Here is a 20,559-nt window from a genome sequence, read left to right on the forward strand (position 1 = left end):
TTGAACTCGTTAATCCAAAATTTAGGCAATCTCCTTCGAATTAAATTTTTCAGTGAAACATTTGATTCTCCCCTTGAGTGTTAATTGCCTTCAAGATGCGTCAACATAGCTTTTGAACACCAAACCAGAATGGAAAAGTTGAATTTTTCAGCACTCAAATGAATGCTGAAAAGACTTTCAGTACTGTTAATTTTTGTAATGAAAAATGGCCATTTCGTCTCTGTTTAAAAATTTGCTATTTCAATAATATTAATATTTTTCATTTCACATAGTATGCCTTATAATTCTGTTTTTTTTTCTAGAGACAGGTAAGAACACGCATTTAAACCATAAAATAAGTATTGGAACATCATAAGAATTTAATTTGATGATTTAAATCAAAATAGAAGAAATGTGTTTCCTGTCCTGTTCAATTGAAGACCAGAAATTAAGTTTCGGTTATGACAAACAAAACACAGCTTCTTGTTAAACCGTTTATTGATTTTATTTTATCACTTTTTAAAAACTGTTTATCTTACTTCGTAACAACGAGCTTACCGTAAACGTACACGCTAGAATCTGTCCTAATAAATAACGTTTCTTTTTTATGCGATATAATCTGTCTGAGAGAAATCCAATTGATGGGTGTGTTTAACTATGCTTAATTCCTGACAACAGCCCTCGAACAATGTTCGCTAACATCTTTTTTTTGTTGTTGTTTAATTTAATGTTTGTAAAAGCAATATACATTGATTACTAGGAACCATTCAGTTCATGAGTTGTAGTGGTTTTGTTTTCAGCATCTGGTTTCAAATTTAAAGCATTTTTGTTTTTTCTTTTGAGTCTGCTCAAAGCAGTTTTCCGAATTTGCAATGGAAGACTTTTGCTTCTTGATTTTGGTTTTGATTTCGATGTCGAATTAAAATATGTTATTTTTGTTCGATATGATTCGTTCTTTTGAACAGCTTAAGTCGTGTGATTTTGTCTTTCTGGCTTTCGAGAATATAAAAGGTCTGTTTATTTTTGGTGCGATATAAATAAAACACTTTCTTGTATCTTACACAACTAATGGTAAAATAATTAGAGATAGGTTCAAAATCACAATGGTTTCGGTTCTACTGCTAAATAATTCACCACTAAACAAGCAATGTCCAATGAAGTTCCCGTGTTTTCAAGGGCTTACAGCGACGATGATGGTAGGTATACTTGGTTTTGTTTCTTTCTTCCAATAAGAACTCGAATTTAATTCGAAAAACTCATTATCAACTAGAACTGCAAAAAAGGCTAACAGTTTGTCTTACTTTAGAAAAAGAGGCAAAAATCTACGACGTTTCCCACAAAGGAAACAGGTTACGAGGGGACTATGGAGTGACACGTGCGCCGCTGTCCCAGGAGTTGGAACATTCTGCAGCGCGCCAGTTGTGTGCCACTCCGACCCCCGGTTGCGCACACTTCCCGCGAGGGCATCCACCCGGGGAAGTATCCGCGGCAAAGCCGCTCGTCGAGTCGGAGGTCGAGGTTTAAACTTCTTCCAGATGCTGGGAGAACTCCTCGATGCTGACGTAGGTTCCGGTGATGAACCCGACCACGCCGAACAGGATCAGGCCGATGTTCTTCCAGAGGATCCAGTTGAACCGGCCGTAGCCGGGCTTCTCGTAGTACGTGACCAGCTCGATCACCGCCGGGAACATCATGCCGAGCGTGCTGAGGCAGACGGCCCCGATGAGAGTCACGAAGGGGCCAATATTGGGCAGGGCGGCCGCGATGATCACCGTGATGGACTGTTGGCATGAAGAATATCGAGTTAATCTTGATTCTTGGATGAACTTTGCAGATTACTTACCACAAGTCCAATACGGATTCCGTACTCTGCCACATTCTTGTGCTCGTTGAAGTTGTGCTTGACGTTCTTCCAGATGATCTCCATCGGGACGTAGAACTGTAGCGAGTAGGTCAGGAAGATGGCGATCGCGATCATGATCTTTACCGCTTGGGCCAATCTAAAGAAAACGAGATTATTAATACTTTGTCGAACACCAACAAACATCTCGCACTCACATATCTTCCACCGGCAGATTCAGCGTCACGCTACCCTTGGTGTCATCACCGTACTTCAAATACCCCAAGAAACCAACGGCCGCGTACAACACCACCACAACACTCATTCCAGTGTTCAGCACTCCAGGACATCCGATAAAGTGCTGCGGCGTCTTCATGTTGTTCTCCAGCGACATCACTACACCGATTCCCTCCAGGGCAAAGATGACCGTTCCGAAGAACATTGGCATGTGGTGCAGATCGGCGATGCCCTTGCGCTCCGAGAAGGCCGGCAGATCCATCACGATGTAGTACAGGGTGATGCCGACGCCGGCACCGATGAGGACGTTCGCGATCATCGAGAACGGGGTGAGGTATTTGAGCTTCCTGGAAGGGGTTTGAGAGATTGTCATTATTTGCTCCATTTCAGCACAACTGTGCTAATCTTACCTGATCAAATTGATCAAAATCAGCGGCACCAGCGTCAACACGATGTAGTACCGCACATCGTAGTGACTGTGGGTGTAATAATCTACCACCTGCTTCACATTGGTAGCCACAAACACGATGTAGATGCAGCAGCAGCCCATCAGATCAAGCACCAGGAACAAATTGATGATAAACCTCGCCAGTCGGGAGTACTTCTTAAGTCCCTCCGGTCCCGCCAGAAACGCCGTTTCCGCCACGTCAGCAAACCCAAGCGACGGAATCTGCGCCCTCCGGCACAGCAGATGCGAACACTTGACTAGAATATGAATACAGTAGGTACAGATCGCACCGATGGCAAGCGTTGCGCCCAATCCAAACCATAACCCCGCGTTCACGAAGGCCAGCGGCATCGCCAGAATGCCCGACCCGAGCGAACCCTTCAGCAGGTGCACCAGCGTTTCCGTGTTGGACGTCGGATGGGTCAACTTGCGGTGCTCGAACGGATTGTACAGTGCCGATTCCTCGTCGTCCCGAGGCATTCCCACCAGGGGCAGGGTCGAGCCAGCTGCCGTCTGGGCCGGAACGTCTGTCATGCTGGACTTCATGCTGCCGAAGATGTAGTTGCTCACCTCGGACTTGCTCGAGCCGGTCCAGTGCGGCCGGATGGGCTGAAATGTCGAAAAGAGAAAAATAGTTTCACGTTAGACATTTCCTGTCAAGGTACGACGCCACGTGGCCCGTGATATGCGATATGATACACGCTTAATACAAATTACTGCGGTGATGAGAGATTCCATTGTTTCAACGCTACTGTTTGACAGGGGGTTTACGGCGTCTAACCAGATTTAAACCAGTTAGAACCAGTGCTGTGGTGAAAACTCGTTTTAGATTGCGATGGAAAAAATAGGTCGTTTCCGGAGTTTGCAGTGAGATAGATTGTCGCAGCTGGCGATTGATTGATGGATAAATTGGATTTGTGGAAATCAGATAGGGAGGTTTGCAATGCGAAAGAGAGAAAGAGAGGGTTTCTTCCTTAGGTGCAATTTTATTGCATTTTTAAAGATTGTTTCATCAAATTGAATTGAGTGAAAATCTTACAATTCTAGAGTTTTATTTGAAAAGGTAATATGAACATTGGGAACCCATTGCTTATAGGACCTTTTCAGCAAAACTCTGAAATAATGAACGCTATTGTTGTTGAGAAGGCAATATATCAATAATATAGCAATAATAAAGCTACCAACTCCTAGCTGGGCAAAATATTTTTTTTTTCAAAACTAAGTGAATTTATATCAACACATCCAATACTCGCTAGCCGGCAGCGAAATTATGGGAAAGTATAATTTTTATCAGCCTTGGATTATGCTGATACAGCTTTTCTTGGTCCTTGGTATTAGGTGGTATTAGCCCTCGCTTTACTACCCTTGAAACTTTCAGGGTGACAGAATACCTGAGTTGCATTGTTAATTTGATTTTTGGTTAACCGCGGTGGATTTTCTTGAAATAATTAGAACTGTCAAAAATCCACCAAAGCATCTACCGGTGGATACTTTTCTACCACAGTGTTTTGTGTGATCAATGTGGAGAAAATATTCTGTGAACATTCTGATTGAATCGATAAAATATTCAGTATTCAGTACATTTTTGGTAAGATTTTAACAAATCATTTACTTTTGGGATTAATTTTTATATGCATTGACATTTTTGAAATTGCATTCCCAATTCTAAAAAACAAATTTAATACTATTTTTTTGAAAATTCAATAAATTATATTTATATCAAAAATCATGCCATCTTGAAACGGTTTTTTCAAAAGACCGTAGATTAAAAAAGAACCGCGGTTCTTTTTTTGTGAGCCACGGTTCGTTCGCTCTTTTCAGTGAACCGGCTCTTTGAGCGGCTCGCTTTTTTTGCCCACCTCTAGCCTGAATGCTTGCAAAAAAACCTTCCAAAAACATCGAATAAATAGTTTCCACAACAGCCGAGCCGGAACTCCTCAGGTTATATAAAAATCAACCCTTTTTTACATCCATCAAAATTGATTGTTTGCTTTTGAACAACTACCTGAAATGGACTTTAAATTTTTCCGGAAAAAAATTTCAGCCAAAAATTGCATATTTTTGCTCACATCCTCCAGAAATTTGCTCAAAAATTGTTTTTTTTCGAAATGTATACTTCAAAATAGGTTTAGAAGAAAAAATATACAAATTATACTTTCCCATAATTTCGCTACCGGTTAGTGGGTATTGGATTGGACCACACACACACACACAGTGTTTTGTGTGATCAATGTGGTTAATTCTTTGGTGGATTTTTGACAGTTCGAAATATTTCAAGAAAATCCACCGCGGTTAACCAAAATCAATTTAACAACACAACTCTGAGCTTAACAATACTCACAACTTCGGTAAGTTTTCTCATGCCATGTCGGTGAAAAGTTTGGCGTGGATTGAAATTTTTGCGCCAAATATCAGTCTGACATGTGCCATTAAATTTGAACCATGAAACGATCCAAAAAATCATCTGAAATTGAAAGTTTTAAAACAATGTTTGCTACTTTTTTGTTAATGATATGTGCAATTTTACATTAAAATTCATTTGACAGCAAATTTCTATCTCTTCTTCGAGCTAGAAATCATAGAAAAACGTAGCTCAGTAAAAACAAAGAGTATTTCCCTTCTTTCTGGTAAAACTCCGAAACATAAAAAGGGTAGTACCACCCCTCCGTCACAAGATGTCCAAAAAACTGTACTTGGAAATCGTATCAAAAAATATTCATCTGATTCGTAATTCATGGAACAAAAATACAACTAAATGCGAAATACTACGAAAATCGGAAGGGGGATTGGGAATGATCCAAATACTATTTTAAATCATTCAACATTATTTGTAAATTGCCTCTTTACTGACAATTTGCCAAAAATCAACTTTCATTAAAAAAAAGCACTAGAAAGAAGATTTTTTGGGGTTTGGTAGTTTGATGTTTTTTGTGACTTTGACAATGCTGTACTGTTTTGACTTAATATTACAGCATTAAATTTAAAAAGTGTAAAAACAAAACAAATATGCAAGAGATTTGTTAAGCTGCTTAATATTTAATTATAATTAAAGATCAAATAACTGATCACCTCCCCACAAAGAGGCTAAATTAAGCTATCTCCGTTGTAGGTTTTATCGAGTAAAAAAGGTATTTTTGTTCCCATTTACATCTTTCACTCAATTTGGCATTTTTATAATTAAAAATAATTGAATATCATGTATCCAATAAAAAATGAATCATCGAAAATGTGAAGGGTAAGAAATATGTGGAAAACTAAAGAATAGTTACAGTTTTATTTCAAAACTGTTCTTAAACCTTCTTCACAAAACTAATTACGAAAGCTTAAAGTTTGTATTTGATTACGCCTGAATGCTTGCAAAAAACTTCCAAAAAACTTTGAACAGATAGTTTCCACAACAGCCGAGCCGGAACTCCTCAGGTTATATAAAAATCAACCCTTTTTTACATCCACCAAAATTGATTGTTTGCTTTTGAACAACTACCTGAAATGGACTTTAAATTTTTCCGGAGAAAAATTTCAGCCAAAGTCTAAATAATTGCATATTTTTGCTCGCATCCTCCAGAAATTTGCTCAAAAATTGATTTTGTTTCGAAATGTACACAGAGAAACCTCTTTTAACGCGGTGGCGTTACGCTTTTTGTTTCGTAGATTTCTCGTAAACCATACAATATTTTTGCAAATTTCAAAAAGCGTTTTGTAGATCTGAACTAAACCTAAAAATTGCTTTTAAAACATTGCAAAAATGTTGTGTCGTTCCAGAGAAATCGACAAATTAGAAAAGCGTAACGCACCGCGTAAAAATAGGTTTCACTGTACTTGAAAATAGGTCTAGGAGAAAAAATTTAGATGTTCATTTTTTGATTAATTTAAAGCCTTTCCTCAGTGAGGAAGGAAATATTACAAAATAGAGCCTATTATAAATTAAAACATTAATTGTATGATGGCATTGAAATTTTTTTTTATACATTTCAAAACTTAAGATCATATTCTGTTGCTCTCCTGGTATATTATTGCTCATAAGCCTTTTCAAACACACCACCCATCACATAACCGAACTAGGTTAGTCATCCCTCACATAACCGTCAGCTCACGCAGGCGCTCTTTCACAAATTTAAAAGTGTAAAGTTTACGTGCGTAACTGTTTACTGTTTTCCCAACCACTTCATATTATTGCTGACCACCTTTCGCGTGAGAGAGACTAAATTTAGAACCCTGGCCGTAAACACGGGCTATCTTTCGTTCGTTCGCTAAACAATTTTTTAGTACAATGCTGCGCGCATTTTTTCACGACCCGTCGGTCAAAACACAGAATTTTCTACGTGCACGATCTTCCCAGTCTGAGATCGTGCACACGCACGTGCCGACGAATCTCGCGTGCAGTGGTTCACTCACGCTGACCTAGATTCCGGGCGCGAAGATCATCACAGCTTGTGCACGAGAACCGATTCGGGTTTTTGGGCCGGTTGCCAAGCTTTGTGCCGATCGTGCTTCCGCACTCCCTACAAATTGGTGAAGGTCGGGGCCAGACGATTTACTGAGACATTTTTTTCTTCTTCTTGAGAGCGATGACCCAGCTGACCATGGTGGGGGTGGTTTTCACCGAAGGAAAAACGCGGAAGCTGACCGCCCTTTAGACTGATTTTTTTTTCAAGGGCTTGAGGGTGATACGACGCGGTGTGGCGACGCGGTTCTAGACTGAGAGTTCATTATAATGTGACGACGGCGAGTGATGACAGCAGGGCCGGCGGCTAGAACCGGTTAAGCCGGTAGACACACGCTAATCACGTTTACCTAGTGGCGGGGTGGCAGGTGAATGATATTAGTAGCTTAACGAGTGCAGTCGTGGCAGGAGTAATTACGGAAAAAATTAAAATAGTTTCCACTGTGAACACGCGGTCGAGCGCAGTGAACTACCCCTTTCTGTAGAGCGGCTAGAATTAGAACTGCGCCAATGATTGACGTTGCAAATTGGGTGTCACGTTTGTTGGAGCTGCTCTGAGAAATGTATATTTTTGCGTGCATTGAAAGATTTAATTTGTTGTTTTTTTATCAATTTATTTTAATTTTGTTGGTTCAAGGTACTTAAAAAAATAATAATTCAGTTCTATTCTTATTTTATTTCTAGTTTTTATCCCTTCTCCTTCTTGAAATCAGGAGAAAAAATATATAATAAAAGGTTACATTTTCATCGAAAAAGTTGTACAATCGATTTAAAACTTTAAAGAAGACACTGATGTTTTTTTTGTATTATTGATTGATTTTTACAAATTTTGAATTTGGAACCACAGATTTGAGAAACAAAGTATATTTTAAAATTTTTGGTCTTTTTTTTTAATTTAGATCAATAGCACAACTATAACAACGCATAATGCATTTTAAATACTCTTTGTTCTAAAACTTTGTTAATTAGGTTAGACATTTGAATTTTGTTTTTAATTCCTTTGTCGTTCTTGCGGGAGACATAAAAAATAAATTAAAATTTGGACCTTATTTTTAGAAAAAGTAAATTAAACATGAGAAAATATTTTAAGTTATTGTAATTATAATTAATAAATTTTTGTTTAAAAATAAGTTACTAAAAATTTAAAGGTTCTTTTCTCATTTTTATGCAGCAATTCTTTACGAATCGGTTGATTTCGACCATTTTTATTTTTTGTTTTTTTTTTTATTTGGCTCAAATTTTTTGGGGGAATTCTCTATGACCAAAGAAACCATACAATTTTGGAAGCTGTTCATACAAAAATTGTACGTAAGATTCTAAAATAGATCGAAAAAGTATTTTTTAACTTAAGGGGTTACATATATGTAAATCAGCAAAAATGGTTGGTTTAAGTACACACTTAAACTTTTTTCAAAATCTGTTTTCAAGGCATTAAAATATAGATTTTCATCTATTACCAAAACAAATTTGAAGACATTTGGTTGTATCATTGCCGAGATATAGATATAGCTGTACATGACGAAGGCCGATTTCAAAAAAAAAAAATGTTTTGAAAAATGATAAAAATATTTTTGTGTTTTTCATATAAAAAATCGTCAGTTTATGATTTTTGTATTTTTTTAAAAAGCAAAATTTCAAAATCGGGCTTCGTCATGCACACGGGATATGTCTTGGGAGTCTTCACCCCAAATTTCAGCTAATTTGGTCCATCCCATCTCGGCAAAATGATGAGCTTAAAATCGTCTCTAACTCAGTTTAATCATGGAATATCTTCATGAAAGTTGTGTGTGAAGTGAATAAAAATCATGTTTATAGTGGATTCAATAAATTTTCTGTAATATGAAATTTTGTGATTTTCTACATGTATGTAACCCTTTAATCATAGACTAACATTGAAGATTGAGTACCCTTTATATTATTCTAATCAGGGGCGCCGACTCTGGGGGGGCACGGTACTTTTTGCCCCCCTTAAAATTGGGCAGGGGGGGCAGCCCATACATTGTGCCCCAGAAATTTTAGAAGAAAATATTCGTATTTTAAATATTACAAAAAAATCACAGAAATAATTGAAAATAATATTTAAAACTGAATTGGAATTGATAGAATTCTTGTAAGCGAATCTGTAAAATAGTTCAAAAACATTTGTTGTTTTTAAATCGACAACGTTTCATCTATACTACTGCGCTCTCTTATGCTAACTAGGTAGGAAAACCAGCAAGCTTAGTATACAAGAGCAAACTTACGCAAACTCTTGTCAAAACAATCATCAAGTTTTCAGACGCAACATTCTGCGATTTGCCATTGTAGATCAGGATTTAGCGAAAATGAACTGAAACACTTTTCAAAATGGTCATTTGATGACAGCTTTACATTTAAAAAAAATGCTGATAAATTCGATATTTTTTTTGAGTAATTTTAAGTATTTTTTTCTTGATTTCTTTTAAAAAAATTGCAAATTTTTGGTCGTATCAAGTTGTCATAATGCTTTTTTTGATTTTATTAAAAACCGTTTGTGTATCTTTTTGGTTATTCTTAAATTCTTAAATTCTTAAATTCTTAAATTCTTAAATTCTTAAATTCTTAAATTCTTAAATTCTTAAATTCTTAAATTCTTAAATTCTTAAATTCTTAAATTCTTAAATTCTTAAATTCTTAAATTCTGAAATTCTGAAATTCTGAAATTCTGAAATTCTGAAATTCTGAAATTCTGAAATTCTGAAATTCTTAAATTCTTAAATTCTTAAATTCTTAAATTCTTAAATTCTTAAATTCTTAAATTCTTAAATTCTTAAATTCTTAAATTCTTAAATTCTTAAATTCTTAAATTCTTAAATTCTTAAATTCTTAAATTCTTAAATTCTTAAATTCTTAAATTCTTAAATTCTTAAATTCTTAAATTCTTAAATTCTTAAATTCTTAAATTCTTAAATTCTTAAATTCTTAAATTCTTAAATTCTTAAATTCTTAAATTCTTAAATTCTTAAATTCTTAAATTCTTAAATTCTTAAATTCTTAAATTCTTAAATTCTTAAATTCTTAATTCTCAAATTCTTAAATTCTTAAATTCTTAAATTCTTAAATTCTTAAATTTTAAATTCTTAAATTCTTAAATTCTTAAATTCTTAAATTCTTAAATTCTTAAATTCTTAAATTCTTAAATTCTTAAATTCTTAAATTCTTAAATTCTTAAATTCTTAAATTCTTAAATTCTTAAATTCTTAAATTCTTAAATTCTTAAATTCTTAAATTCTTAAATTCTTAAATTCTTAAATTCTTAAATTCTTAAATTCTTAAATTCTTAAATTCTTAAATTCTTAAATTCTTAAATTCTTAAATTCTTAAATTCTTAAATTCTTAAATTCTTAAATTCTTAAATTCTTAAATTCTTAAATTCTTAAATTCTTAAATTCTTAAATTCTTAAATTCTTAAATTCTTAAATTCTTAAATTCTTAAATTCTTAAATTCTTAAATTCTTAAATTCTTAAATTCTTAAATTCTTAAATTCTTAAATTCTTAAATTCTTAAATTCTTAAATTCTTAAATTCTTAAATTCTTAAATTCTTAAATTCTTAAATTCTTAAATTCTTAAATTCTTAAATTCTTAAATTCTTAAATTCTTAAATTCTTAAATTCTTAAATTCTTAAATTCTTAAATTCTTAAATTCTTAAATTCTTAAATTTTAAATTCTTAAATTCTTAAATTCTTAAATTCTTAAATTCTTAAATTCTTAAATTTTAAATTCTTAAATTCTTAATTCTTAAATTCTTAAATTCTTAAATTCTTAAATTCTTAAATTCTTAAATTTAAATTCTTAAATTCTTAAATTCTTAAATTCTTAAATTCTTAAATTCTTAAATTCTTAAATTCTTAAATTCTTAAATTCTTAAATTCTTAAATTCTTAAATTCTTAAATTCTTAAATTCTTAAATTCTTAAATTCTTAAATTCTTAAATTCTTAAATTCTTAAATTCTTAAATTCTTAAATTCTTAAATTCTTAAATTCTTAAATTCTTAAATTCTTAAATTCTTAAATTCTTAAATTCTTAAATTCTTAAATTCTTAAATTCTTAAATTCTTAAATTCTTAAATTCTTAAATTCTTAAATTCTTAAATTCTTAAATTCTTAAATTCTTAAATTCTTAAATTCTTAAATTCTTAAATTCTTAAATTCTTAAATTCTTAAATTCTTAAATTCTAAATTCTTAAATTCTTAAATTCTTAAATTCTTAAATTCTTAAATTCTTAAATTCTTAAATTCTTAATTCTTAAATTCTTAAATTCTTAAATTCTTAAATTCTTAAATTCTTAAATTCTTAAATTCTTAAATTCTTAAATTCTTAAATTCTTAAATTCTTAAATTCTTAAATTCTTAAATTCTTAAATTCTTAAATTCTTAAATTCTTAAATTCTTAAATTCTTAAATTCTTAAATTTTAAATTCTTAAATTCTTAAATTCTTAAATTCTTAAATTCTTAAATTCTTAAATTCTTAAATTCTTAAATTCTTAAATTCTTAAATTCTTAAATTCTTAAATTCTTAAATTCTTAAATTCTTAAATTCTTAAATTCTTAAATTCTTAAATTCTTAAATTCTTAAATTCTTAAATTCTTAAATTCTTAAATTCTAAAATTCTAAAATTCTAAAATTCTAAAATTCTTATATTCTTATATTCTTATATTCTTAAATTCTTAAATTCTTATATTCTTGAATTCTGAACAAATAAATTGATATTAAATTTTCGATTTTTTTAAACATTGTTTTTTTTTGTAATTTGGATTTCTAATTTTTAAATTTCTGAATTTCAACTTTTGATTTCTTAACATTTTTAAGCCATGAGTTTTTTTTAACCGTAGGGTTTCTAAAACTTTTTATAAGTTTTTGAATATTTATTTTTTTTGTTATTTTTTTCTAAATTGCAGATTTGAAAAAAATGTTGTTTTTTAATGTGTATTTTCCAATTTCTAAAGTTCTAAATTTTTGCTTTTTACTTTTGTTTTCATTTTTAGAATATTTGTGTTGTTGAATTTTAAATACCTGATAATTTTTATTATTGACTGTTACTTCTGGAAAATAAGTGAGAATATGCCAATTAGAAGGAATTCGCCTTCCAAACATATAAAAAATTCCCCCAATAAACATTCTCAATCACGTTTTAATAAATTATCTTTTTCAAAAAAAAAAAAATGGATTCCGGATGAAAAAAACTCTTATCACATCGTAATATTAAAATTGGTAAAATTCGTGATATACAATAAACTTAAACATCAAATCGCCACTCTCACCTAACGATTTCGGAAAACAACCGTGCCCCCCCAACATTTTGGACTAGTCGGCGCCTCTGATTCTAATAATGTTAGCCAATATGTTTTTTCTTAACTAAATATAAACATTTTGCTACCCAAAATTTACCACCGAAATAAAAACAAAAATGACATTCGAAATTGAGCCTAAAAAGACTCGAGGCTATAGGTCAAATTCTCACTGGGTGGTTAAATTATGTTTCTGAAATAGTAGTTTATGCAACAAGTTGCAAAAAGAGGATTTTTTCAGCACGAGTCGTACATTTATCCAACGAGGATCACCGAGTTGGATAAATACGAAGAGTGCTGAAAAATCAAGTTTTGCTACGAGTTCCTTACAACATTTTTTGCAATTCCAAAAAACACACACTGAGTGAAATTTTAAGTCAAATTTTCATGTATTTTGTCAATAAATCGTTTAAATAATTTTTTTTGAAAGGTTTTACTTTTCAAAACAAGTGCTGAAAAGTTCAACTTTTCAGCACCCATTTCAGTGCTGAAAAGTAGAACTTTTCAGCATTTATTTTGAAAAGTGATGTTTTTCGATTCTGTTATTTTTGGTACAAAAAGTAGGCTATTTCGTCGTTCAAGAATGACAGGAAAAGTAAGTAGTTTCACGACGGTGTTTTTATTCGGATTTTTACCATTATGTGAGAAAGGATCTATTTCACCTCTTGGTGATATTAAATTGAGGTTTTCATTAAAATATTGCACAAAATTAAACTCTAAGGCAACCTTAAAAAAGGAAAAGGCTTGAAAATACAGTCGACTCTCTGGTTGTCAATATCCAAGGGACCTTCGAGGAAGTGAATCATCAGTTTACAGAACGATGCAAAATGAAGACTCGATTGAAAATATTATTTTCTTGATACCCAGCTATGGGAGAGAATCATGGCAACGTCCAGCAAACAAAAACAATCTAACGTCATACACCCTTCAAAGCTTCGTTTCGCAAAGAAAAATGTCTATGCAAGCCATGAGAAAGTGAAATTATTGACAACTGGAAGAGATTTTTAAAGCAAAAAGAATCCAAGGGACCGTCGAGGAAGGGATTCTTCAAGCAAGAGAAAATATCGAGGTATGAAGAAAATTGAAGTATGCAGATTGAAGGGACTGAAGAATTCATCGAAAGATGGAGCAATATTGATATCGAGAAGATCGACAGCCAGAGAGTCGACTGTATTTGTCATTTGTCTGTTTCTCAATTATTTTTAGGAAATTTAAAAAAATCTAATGTCTTTCTAATTTTCTTGTGAAAAGAATAAATAGCTTTAAAAAAATATTCAATTTTGTTGCAGGCTTTTAGAGTATTTTTTTTTGCAGGCTTTTAGAGTTTTTGAGTATTTTCTTGTCAGAAAATGTAAAAAAATATATTAATATAGTTAAATTTAAGGACAATTTTTCAAATACCACTAAAAAACAACTAACTTGAAAATTTTAAGATGCAAGAAAAATAATATTATTTGAAATTAATTCAAAACGTTTCAAAAAGTCAAAAGTTACAGTTCTTCTGTTTCTAAATAAATTTGAACAGTTTTAATGTTTTAATGAAATTTCTAGAAATCCCGGGAAGATTACAAAAAAAAAAACCCTTTATTCGGGAAATCTCGGGATTTCATGTGATTGAAATTCGTATTCTACAAATAGGCCTTCAATTGTCAAAAAAAAAAATCCTTCCAAGAAAACAATCCCCACTGAAAAGTGAGTCCATTAATGGGACTGACTTCTTTATTAGTGCAAACGCTCGCACCCTCGAATAACGAGCTCCTTCGAGCAAGAAAATTCCATTTCGTTTGAAGCGCCAACAGCCGGGAGTCCGGCCGCCCACGCCATATTTCACGCCCGGTGGACACATTTTTCCACCACTCACCTTTTTGCACTGCTGGCAATAATGTCTTGACGTTGGATTTTTGCTGGTGGGAGTACGCGTTATTTCGAGATCAATTTCACTTCCACTTGGCTGGATTTTCTTGGCCTCTGGTCGGAAATAAGATTTTCTTTTAAAATGACCAGCGGCGATTTGCAGCTGATTTAGCGCACTCGGAATTCCAGCGACGAATTTTCCGACGAACTCACAATTAACGTTTCGCAAAAACCGCGCGAATCCCCGCGAGGAAAGGTCGATTCAACGATCCGGACGAGATGAACTTAATTGACTGAGTTCAGACGGTTCAGTTTCGGGAAAGACTGTATTGGACGGAACCCTTTCAGTACCTTTGATTCTTATTTCATTTTTTACCTATTTTTTTTTAAAGAGAATCGCAAATTACTTTTAAATCAATAATTATCTATAGTTGTTATGATTGGATAATTTAAAAAAACGCATCAATCCTTAAAAGGGTTTCCCGAACCTTTATTTACGATGCAAAAATCGTGGCCAACATTCTAAAAACATCTGTCCGACCAAAGGGAGGGGGGATGCTTTCTACAAAGTATAAAATCATTCACCCCCGAGATTTTCTTTTTGCTTACCGAATCCGGCGTCATGGACGTGGATCTATTTTAGGGTGAGTGAATTTTCTCTTCCAACAAGCGTCCTGTCGCAATTTGAGCTGATATTTTTTTTGCAGAAAAAAATTGTTTATTATTTTTGAGCATACATTTGTAGCTTAAACTGGGCAAAGTTTGAACTACGCATCGCGCTGTCCGCGGACTGATTGATGGATGACGTGATTTGAGGGGTGTGTTAACGGAGAGAAATGGGTGTTTTTCACTTAAAAATAGATTACTATTAAATTGTTGGAAAACAACTGTCTCATTGTTGTGAAGAGTCAGGCGTCATCGGTGGGCAATGAGTGATGGTTAATTTGCAAAATTTGACACTTTATTGTGTCTTGTTATTTGATTGTTACACATTAAATAGAAATAATGGATTTGAAAAAAAATCATCAACTAGAATTGACAATGACTCAGATAAAAATATTAATAATGATTGCATGACAAATGGATTTTTATAAAATAATGATACAACAAAGGGTTTTTTTCTTGTAAAAAATATGAAAATGATTTAAGTTTACTTACTTACTTACTTACATGTTAAACTTGAATGAAAAAACGGATAAAATAGACCATGAAATGATTTTTTTTAAAAGACGATAAAATAACAAATAATTAGAGCAACTCTCTATGAAATCAGCCGATTTCGACCATTTTAATTTTTTGTATTTTTTTAATTGGTTCAAACTTTGCGGGGGCCTTCCCTATGATCAAATAACTTATTTTGTGTGATTGGTTCATCCATACAAGTCTCCATTCAATTTTGGCTGCTGTCCATACAATTTTGGCTTCTGTCCATACCAAAATGGTATGTAAATTAGAGGTGGGCAAAACCGCTCTTTTTTAGGAGCCGCTTAATTTTGTTCGCTCATTAAAAAGAGCCGCTCTTTTGAACGGCTCTTTCGCTCTTTTTTAAAGTTTGGATAAAAAGGGTTTTTTTAAGAATCGTGTGATTTTATAAGTTATTTCACATTGGACTTTTATAAATTATTTGATAAAACAAATTAAAACTGAAAACGAGAAGATGCCCTTGGAAACCATAGGTCTTGGTGGTCTCTTTTTCATGATTTCTACTCGAACCTAAACATTCGAATAATTGAATGGCATCCAAACTTAAATCTAGGATGCTGGAAAAATTGTTTTCATTGCGTTTATTTCTGCAAGAATTGAACTATTGCTGATGTTTTATTTGAAGAAAAAGTTCTGTGAACTCTTTTCTACATTCTGATTTAATCGATAAAGTCTATAAACGCTAAAGTTTAATCGGTCAAAAGGTTTAATCTCTAAACTATTCAGTAGATTTTTGGTAATATTTTACAAATTCTGCAATTTGAAATGCTCAAATTCGTATTCTGGTAATACTTTAGTGTACAATCACTAGTACAATGAATTTTTTTTTCATTTTGTTGAGACAATCATTTACTTTTGAGATAAATTTTTATTAGCATTGAAATATTAAAATTGCATTTTCAATTCTCAAAAACAAATTTAAAACTATTTTTGTTTGAAATTCAATAAATTATATTTATAAAATAAATCATGCCATCTTGAAACGGTTCTTTCAAAAGACCGAAGTTTAAAAAGAACCACGGTTCTTTTTTTCTGAGCCACGGTTCGTTCGCTCTTTTTAGTGAACCGGCTCTTTGAGCGGCTCGCTCTTTTTTGCCCACCTCTTATGTAAATATTCAAACAGCTGTAACTTTTGAGTGAATTTTCTGATCAATTTGGTGTCCTCGGCAAAGTTGTAGTTATTGTTGAGGACTATTGAGAAAACATAGGTACACGGAAAAAAATTGCAGATTTTTTAATGAACTTTTTTTTCACTAAAACTCAATTTCCCAAAATACGTATTTTTTGATTTTCGAGATTTTTTGATATGTTTTAGGGGACAAAAATCCGCAACTTTTGAGCCATAGAAAAACATGGTCAAAAAATCTGCTACCGAGTTATGAATTTTTGAAAAAATATTGATTTATGAAAAAAAATCGAAGTTTTATGCAAAAACAAATTTCACCTTATTTTTTAATGCGAAATTGAATTAGCAATTGAAAACTACTTTACAGATTTTTTGATGTAGGCCTCCGTTTTCAAGATATAGCCACCGAAAGTTTGATTTCAGCGAAATATTTGCAGTTTTCCGATTTTTTATAATAGTGACCATGAGCGACTATTTCTAATTTTTTTTAAGTTCAGAAATTTTGCTATAAAATTGTCTAAGAGGCATTGAAGATTGGACCTCGGGTTGCTGAGGTAGAACCGCTTTAAGAAAAAGAATCATAGGAAAATTGAAGTTTTTTAAGTCACACCAAAACAACCCACCATTTTCTAATGTCGATATCTCAGCAACTAATGGTGCGATTTTCAATGTTAAAACATGAAACATTCGTGAAATTTTCCGATCTATTCGAAAAAAATACTTTGAAATTTTTAAATCAAGACTATTTTGAATGGGCGTAATATTCATTGTTCGGCCCTTTTAAAATGTTAGTCTTGATTTAAAAAATTTCAAAATATTTTTTTTCGAAAAGATCGGAAAATTTCACGAATGTTTCATGTTTTAACATTGAAAATCGGACCATTAGTTGCTGAGATATCGACATTAGAAAATGGTGGGTCGTTTGGGTGATACTTGGAAAACATCAATTTTCGTGTTTGTTTTTCTTTAAGCGGTTCTATCTCAGCAACCCGAGGTCCAATCTTCAATGTCTCTTAGACAATTTTATAGCAAATTTTCTGAACTTTAAAAAAAAATTAGAAATGGTCATTATTTTTTAAAATCGAAAAAAAAATTCGCTGAGATCAAACTTTCGGTGGCTATATCTTGAAAACGGAGCCTTTTATCAAAAAAACTGTGCAATGGTTTTCGATGGCAAATTCAATTTTGCATAAAAAAATATCGTCAAATTTGTTTTCGCATGAAATTTAGATTTTTTTCACAAATCACTATTTTTTGAGAAAATCATAACTCGGCGCCAGATTTTTTGACCATGTTTCGCTATAGCTCAAAAGTTTCGGATTTTTTGCCCCCTAAAACATATCAAAAAATCTTGAAAATCAAAAAATACGTATTGCGGGAAATTGAGTTTCAGTGAAAAAAAATTGTTTAAAAAATCTGCAATTTTTTTCCATGTATCTATTTTTTCAATAGTCCTCAACAATACCTACAACTTAGCCCAAGACACCAAATTGATCAGAAAATTCACTCAAAAGTTACAGCTGTTTGAATATTTACTTACATACAAAAATGGACAGCAGCCAAAATTGTATGGAGACTTGTATGGGTGAACCAATGACGCAAAATAGCTTATTTGGTCATAGGGAAGGCCCCCATAAAGTTTGAGTCAAAAAAAAAAATACAAATGAAAATGGTCAAAATTTGCCGATTTCGTAGAGAGTTGCTCAGTTTCTAATATTTCCAAGTTTCTTAACAAATATAAATATACTTTTTTTCTAATGATTACTTAAATCGAATGCTGTGATAAACTAACTTTGATAAATATCACTTCAAAATTCTTACATTTTGAATTCTTAAAAAAATTAAGAAATTTAATAGTCATGATTTACTGAAATGCAAATTTGTACTGGTGAATCCGGACAAATTCTGCTAGCAGGTGACTCAATTCTCACGTCAATCTCCGTGTGATTTCCGGTGCTCATGGGGTAATTTTCCCTCCACAGAGTCAATACCTTCGAAGATGACTTCTTTGATACTGTCAATATTTATCTGGCCAGTTTCTTATCACAGCTAATTAGCACTGCCGCCAAAGGGGTCTTCTTCAGAAGGCAGCACATTTATCACCGCAAAAATTGACACTTTATCAAGTGATGTGCCAGCCAAACCCAGTTCACACCCAGGTGTGCTTTTCCATTCTTAGAAAAAAAAAACAGACCTTCCCTCAACAAGGTTGCGTCCGCCTTCAACCCTGGACAAGTTGTACAGTCCAGCATTGGAGCAATCTCGTCACACGTGCTTGGTTGATAAATAAGTTTGCTGATTAGCACACACGGGGTGCTATACATTTCTCAGACGGGAGCGCCACGAGTAACCGCTTCAAACCGAATTGTGGAAGCTTGGGTTGTCAGCTACGGGGTGGGATTACGTGAGGAAGTGGGATTTTGAAGTACCTTGGGAGGGCTTGGAGTACTGATTATGTAATGTTTTGTGGATGGATTGGTGTATCTGTGTGGCTAAGCCCACTAGTTGATATTTTTGACTGCGAAATTGCTTTGAAAAAAATTGTTTAAAATTTTTAAAACCATTCCTGCAAATGGAGGGCCATTGATTGGTGCAATTTGGGCGAAAATCGATAATCTAGCTTGTTTTGACGGTATCAACAACAGTCCCACCAAATTTGAGCTTCAATTCAAGCTTTAAAAGATCAAAGCCGTTTCCGGAAATAAAAGTTGGGGTTTACAATGAGTATGAAAGTACTTATTATCGTTATCGATAGTACGAGCACAGTGTATTTATCCACTTTATCACCTGAAGTGCTCGTTAATGGTGCATGGTCTGTTCCAGTTGCGCAAGGTAGTCAATTTAGGTGGGGTCCATCATTTATCGTCATTACTACTACATTGTTTAGGAAATACTTGAGATAAAAATAGTTCAATAACTGACTGATAACTTTGATTTGAAAAAGTTAAGAGTCATTGTTTTTCAGTTCAGATAAATGTTACTCTTCATTTCAATTCAGTCAACTTAGAATCCACGACAAAAAAATCACCCTCCCAGGTCGACGTCGTCGTGCTATCTTGTCGCACCCGCCATTTTGACGTTCCGAGAAAAACGCATTTTAATGTTTGACCTTGAATATTCAAAAACGAAAGCACGCAATGTAAACAATAACAAACACGTTTTGTTTGGCTCACCATTCTGTGCATTGTCCCAAAGTTTGGTTGAAGTTGGTTGCTGGAGTCCCAAGTTATAATTACAAATGTTTACGGTAGTCTAGCTTGTACGTGCGACAAACGCATCCTGGCTTTCCTGGCCTGAAATCCCTTTGGCCTTTTGTCGCACTTACATCAATTTTCATGGAGTGACAAGATAGCACGACAAGATTGAAACTACTTTCATATGTAAAGTGACAAAAATGCACAGAGTTTTTTCGGTTTTTGTTGAATATCTCAGGATTGAAATCGAATTTTGGGGATCTGTGAAGGTCAAAAGGTGAGGCATTGTAAGCTGCACAAAATGGCGTTCTTAACTCAATTTGGCCCAAAATGCACGTACGACAAGTTAGCACGATGGCGACGAGGTAAGCTTCCCCCCGCTTCAAGGTGACAAATTATGCAAATCGTGACTTTCGCGCGCGGCTTGGCTGGCGTCAGCTATCCATCAACGATGGCTCATATTTCTAGCCGACAGGGGTGGTTGGGTTGTTAGTGCACTCTATATTTGTTTACACACTCACAAACAGACGGTGTGTGTGTGTGTCGTTGCTGCTTACCGATGCACTTTTGTGGGCACATTTCACGCGCAAACCAAATTGCATCAGTCACCAAATGTTTCCGGGCTCGAGGTGCCCGAGCAAAGGGGGTGGGAAACTATTCATTTTATAGTTTTTCTATTTTGAGGCTCGTTAACGTAGCTTTTAATCGCTCATTTGTCATAAGAATCTCATTGCAGATAAGATGACAAGAAATGAAACAAATGACTTTTAACATAAGTTGTTGTGTAGCGTTCACGACTCTTCTGCTCGGGTACCCCGTCCCTTAAACTCGCACTCTATTGTATATATTTATCTTTTTTTCAGCAAACAAACAAACGTTGGCAAAAAAGCGTGTCACCACGCTGCATTTGCTTAAACACACAA

At 33.4% G+C, this 20,559-nt stretch overlaps 1 protein-coding gene across 2 annotated transcripts in view; it reads right to left on the reverse strand.

The window, feature by feature from the left end:
- Positions 1–459: 459 nt before the first annotated feature.
- Positions 460–20,559, reverse strand: part of LOC6043898 (proton-coupled amino acid transporter-like protein pathetic) — a 46,981-nt gene continuing 26,881 nt past the window's right edge. For both annotated transcript variants that reach the window (XM_038257678.1, XM_038257679.1), the window contains exons 2-5: positions 2,467–3,113; positions 2,038–2,403; positions 1,823–1,979; positions 460–1,760 (exon numbers count right to left, since the gene is read on the reverse strand). In XM_038257678.1, the coding sequence (XP_038113606.1) occupies positions 1,500–1,760; positions 1,823–1,979; positions 2,038–2,403; positions 2,467–3,113 (1,431 nt within the window). In that variant the 3' untranslated portion in view covers positions 460–1,499. The remainder of the gene's footprint in view (positions 1,761–1,822; positions 1,980–2,037; positions 2,404–2,466; positions 3,114–20,559) is intronic.

This window comes from Culex quinquefasciatus, chromosome 2 (assembly GCF_015732765.1).
Source record: "Culex quinquefasciatus strain JHB chromosome 2, VPISU_Cqui_1.0_pri_paternal, whole genome shotgun sequence".
NCBI classification, from domain to species: Eukaryota; Metazoa; Arthropoda; class Insecta; order Diptera; family Culicidae; genus Culex; species Culex quinquefasciatus.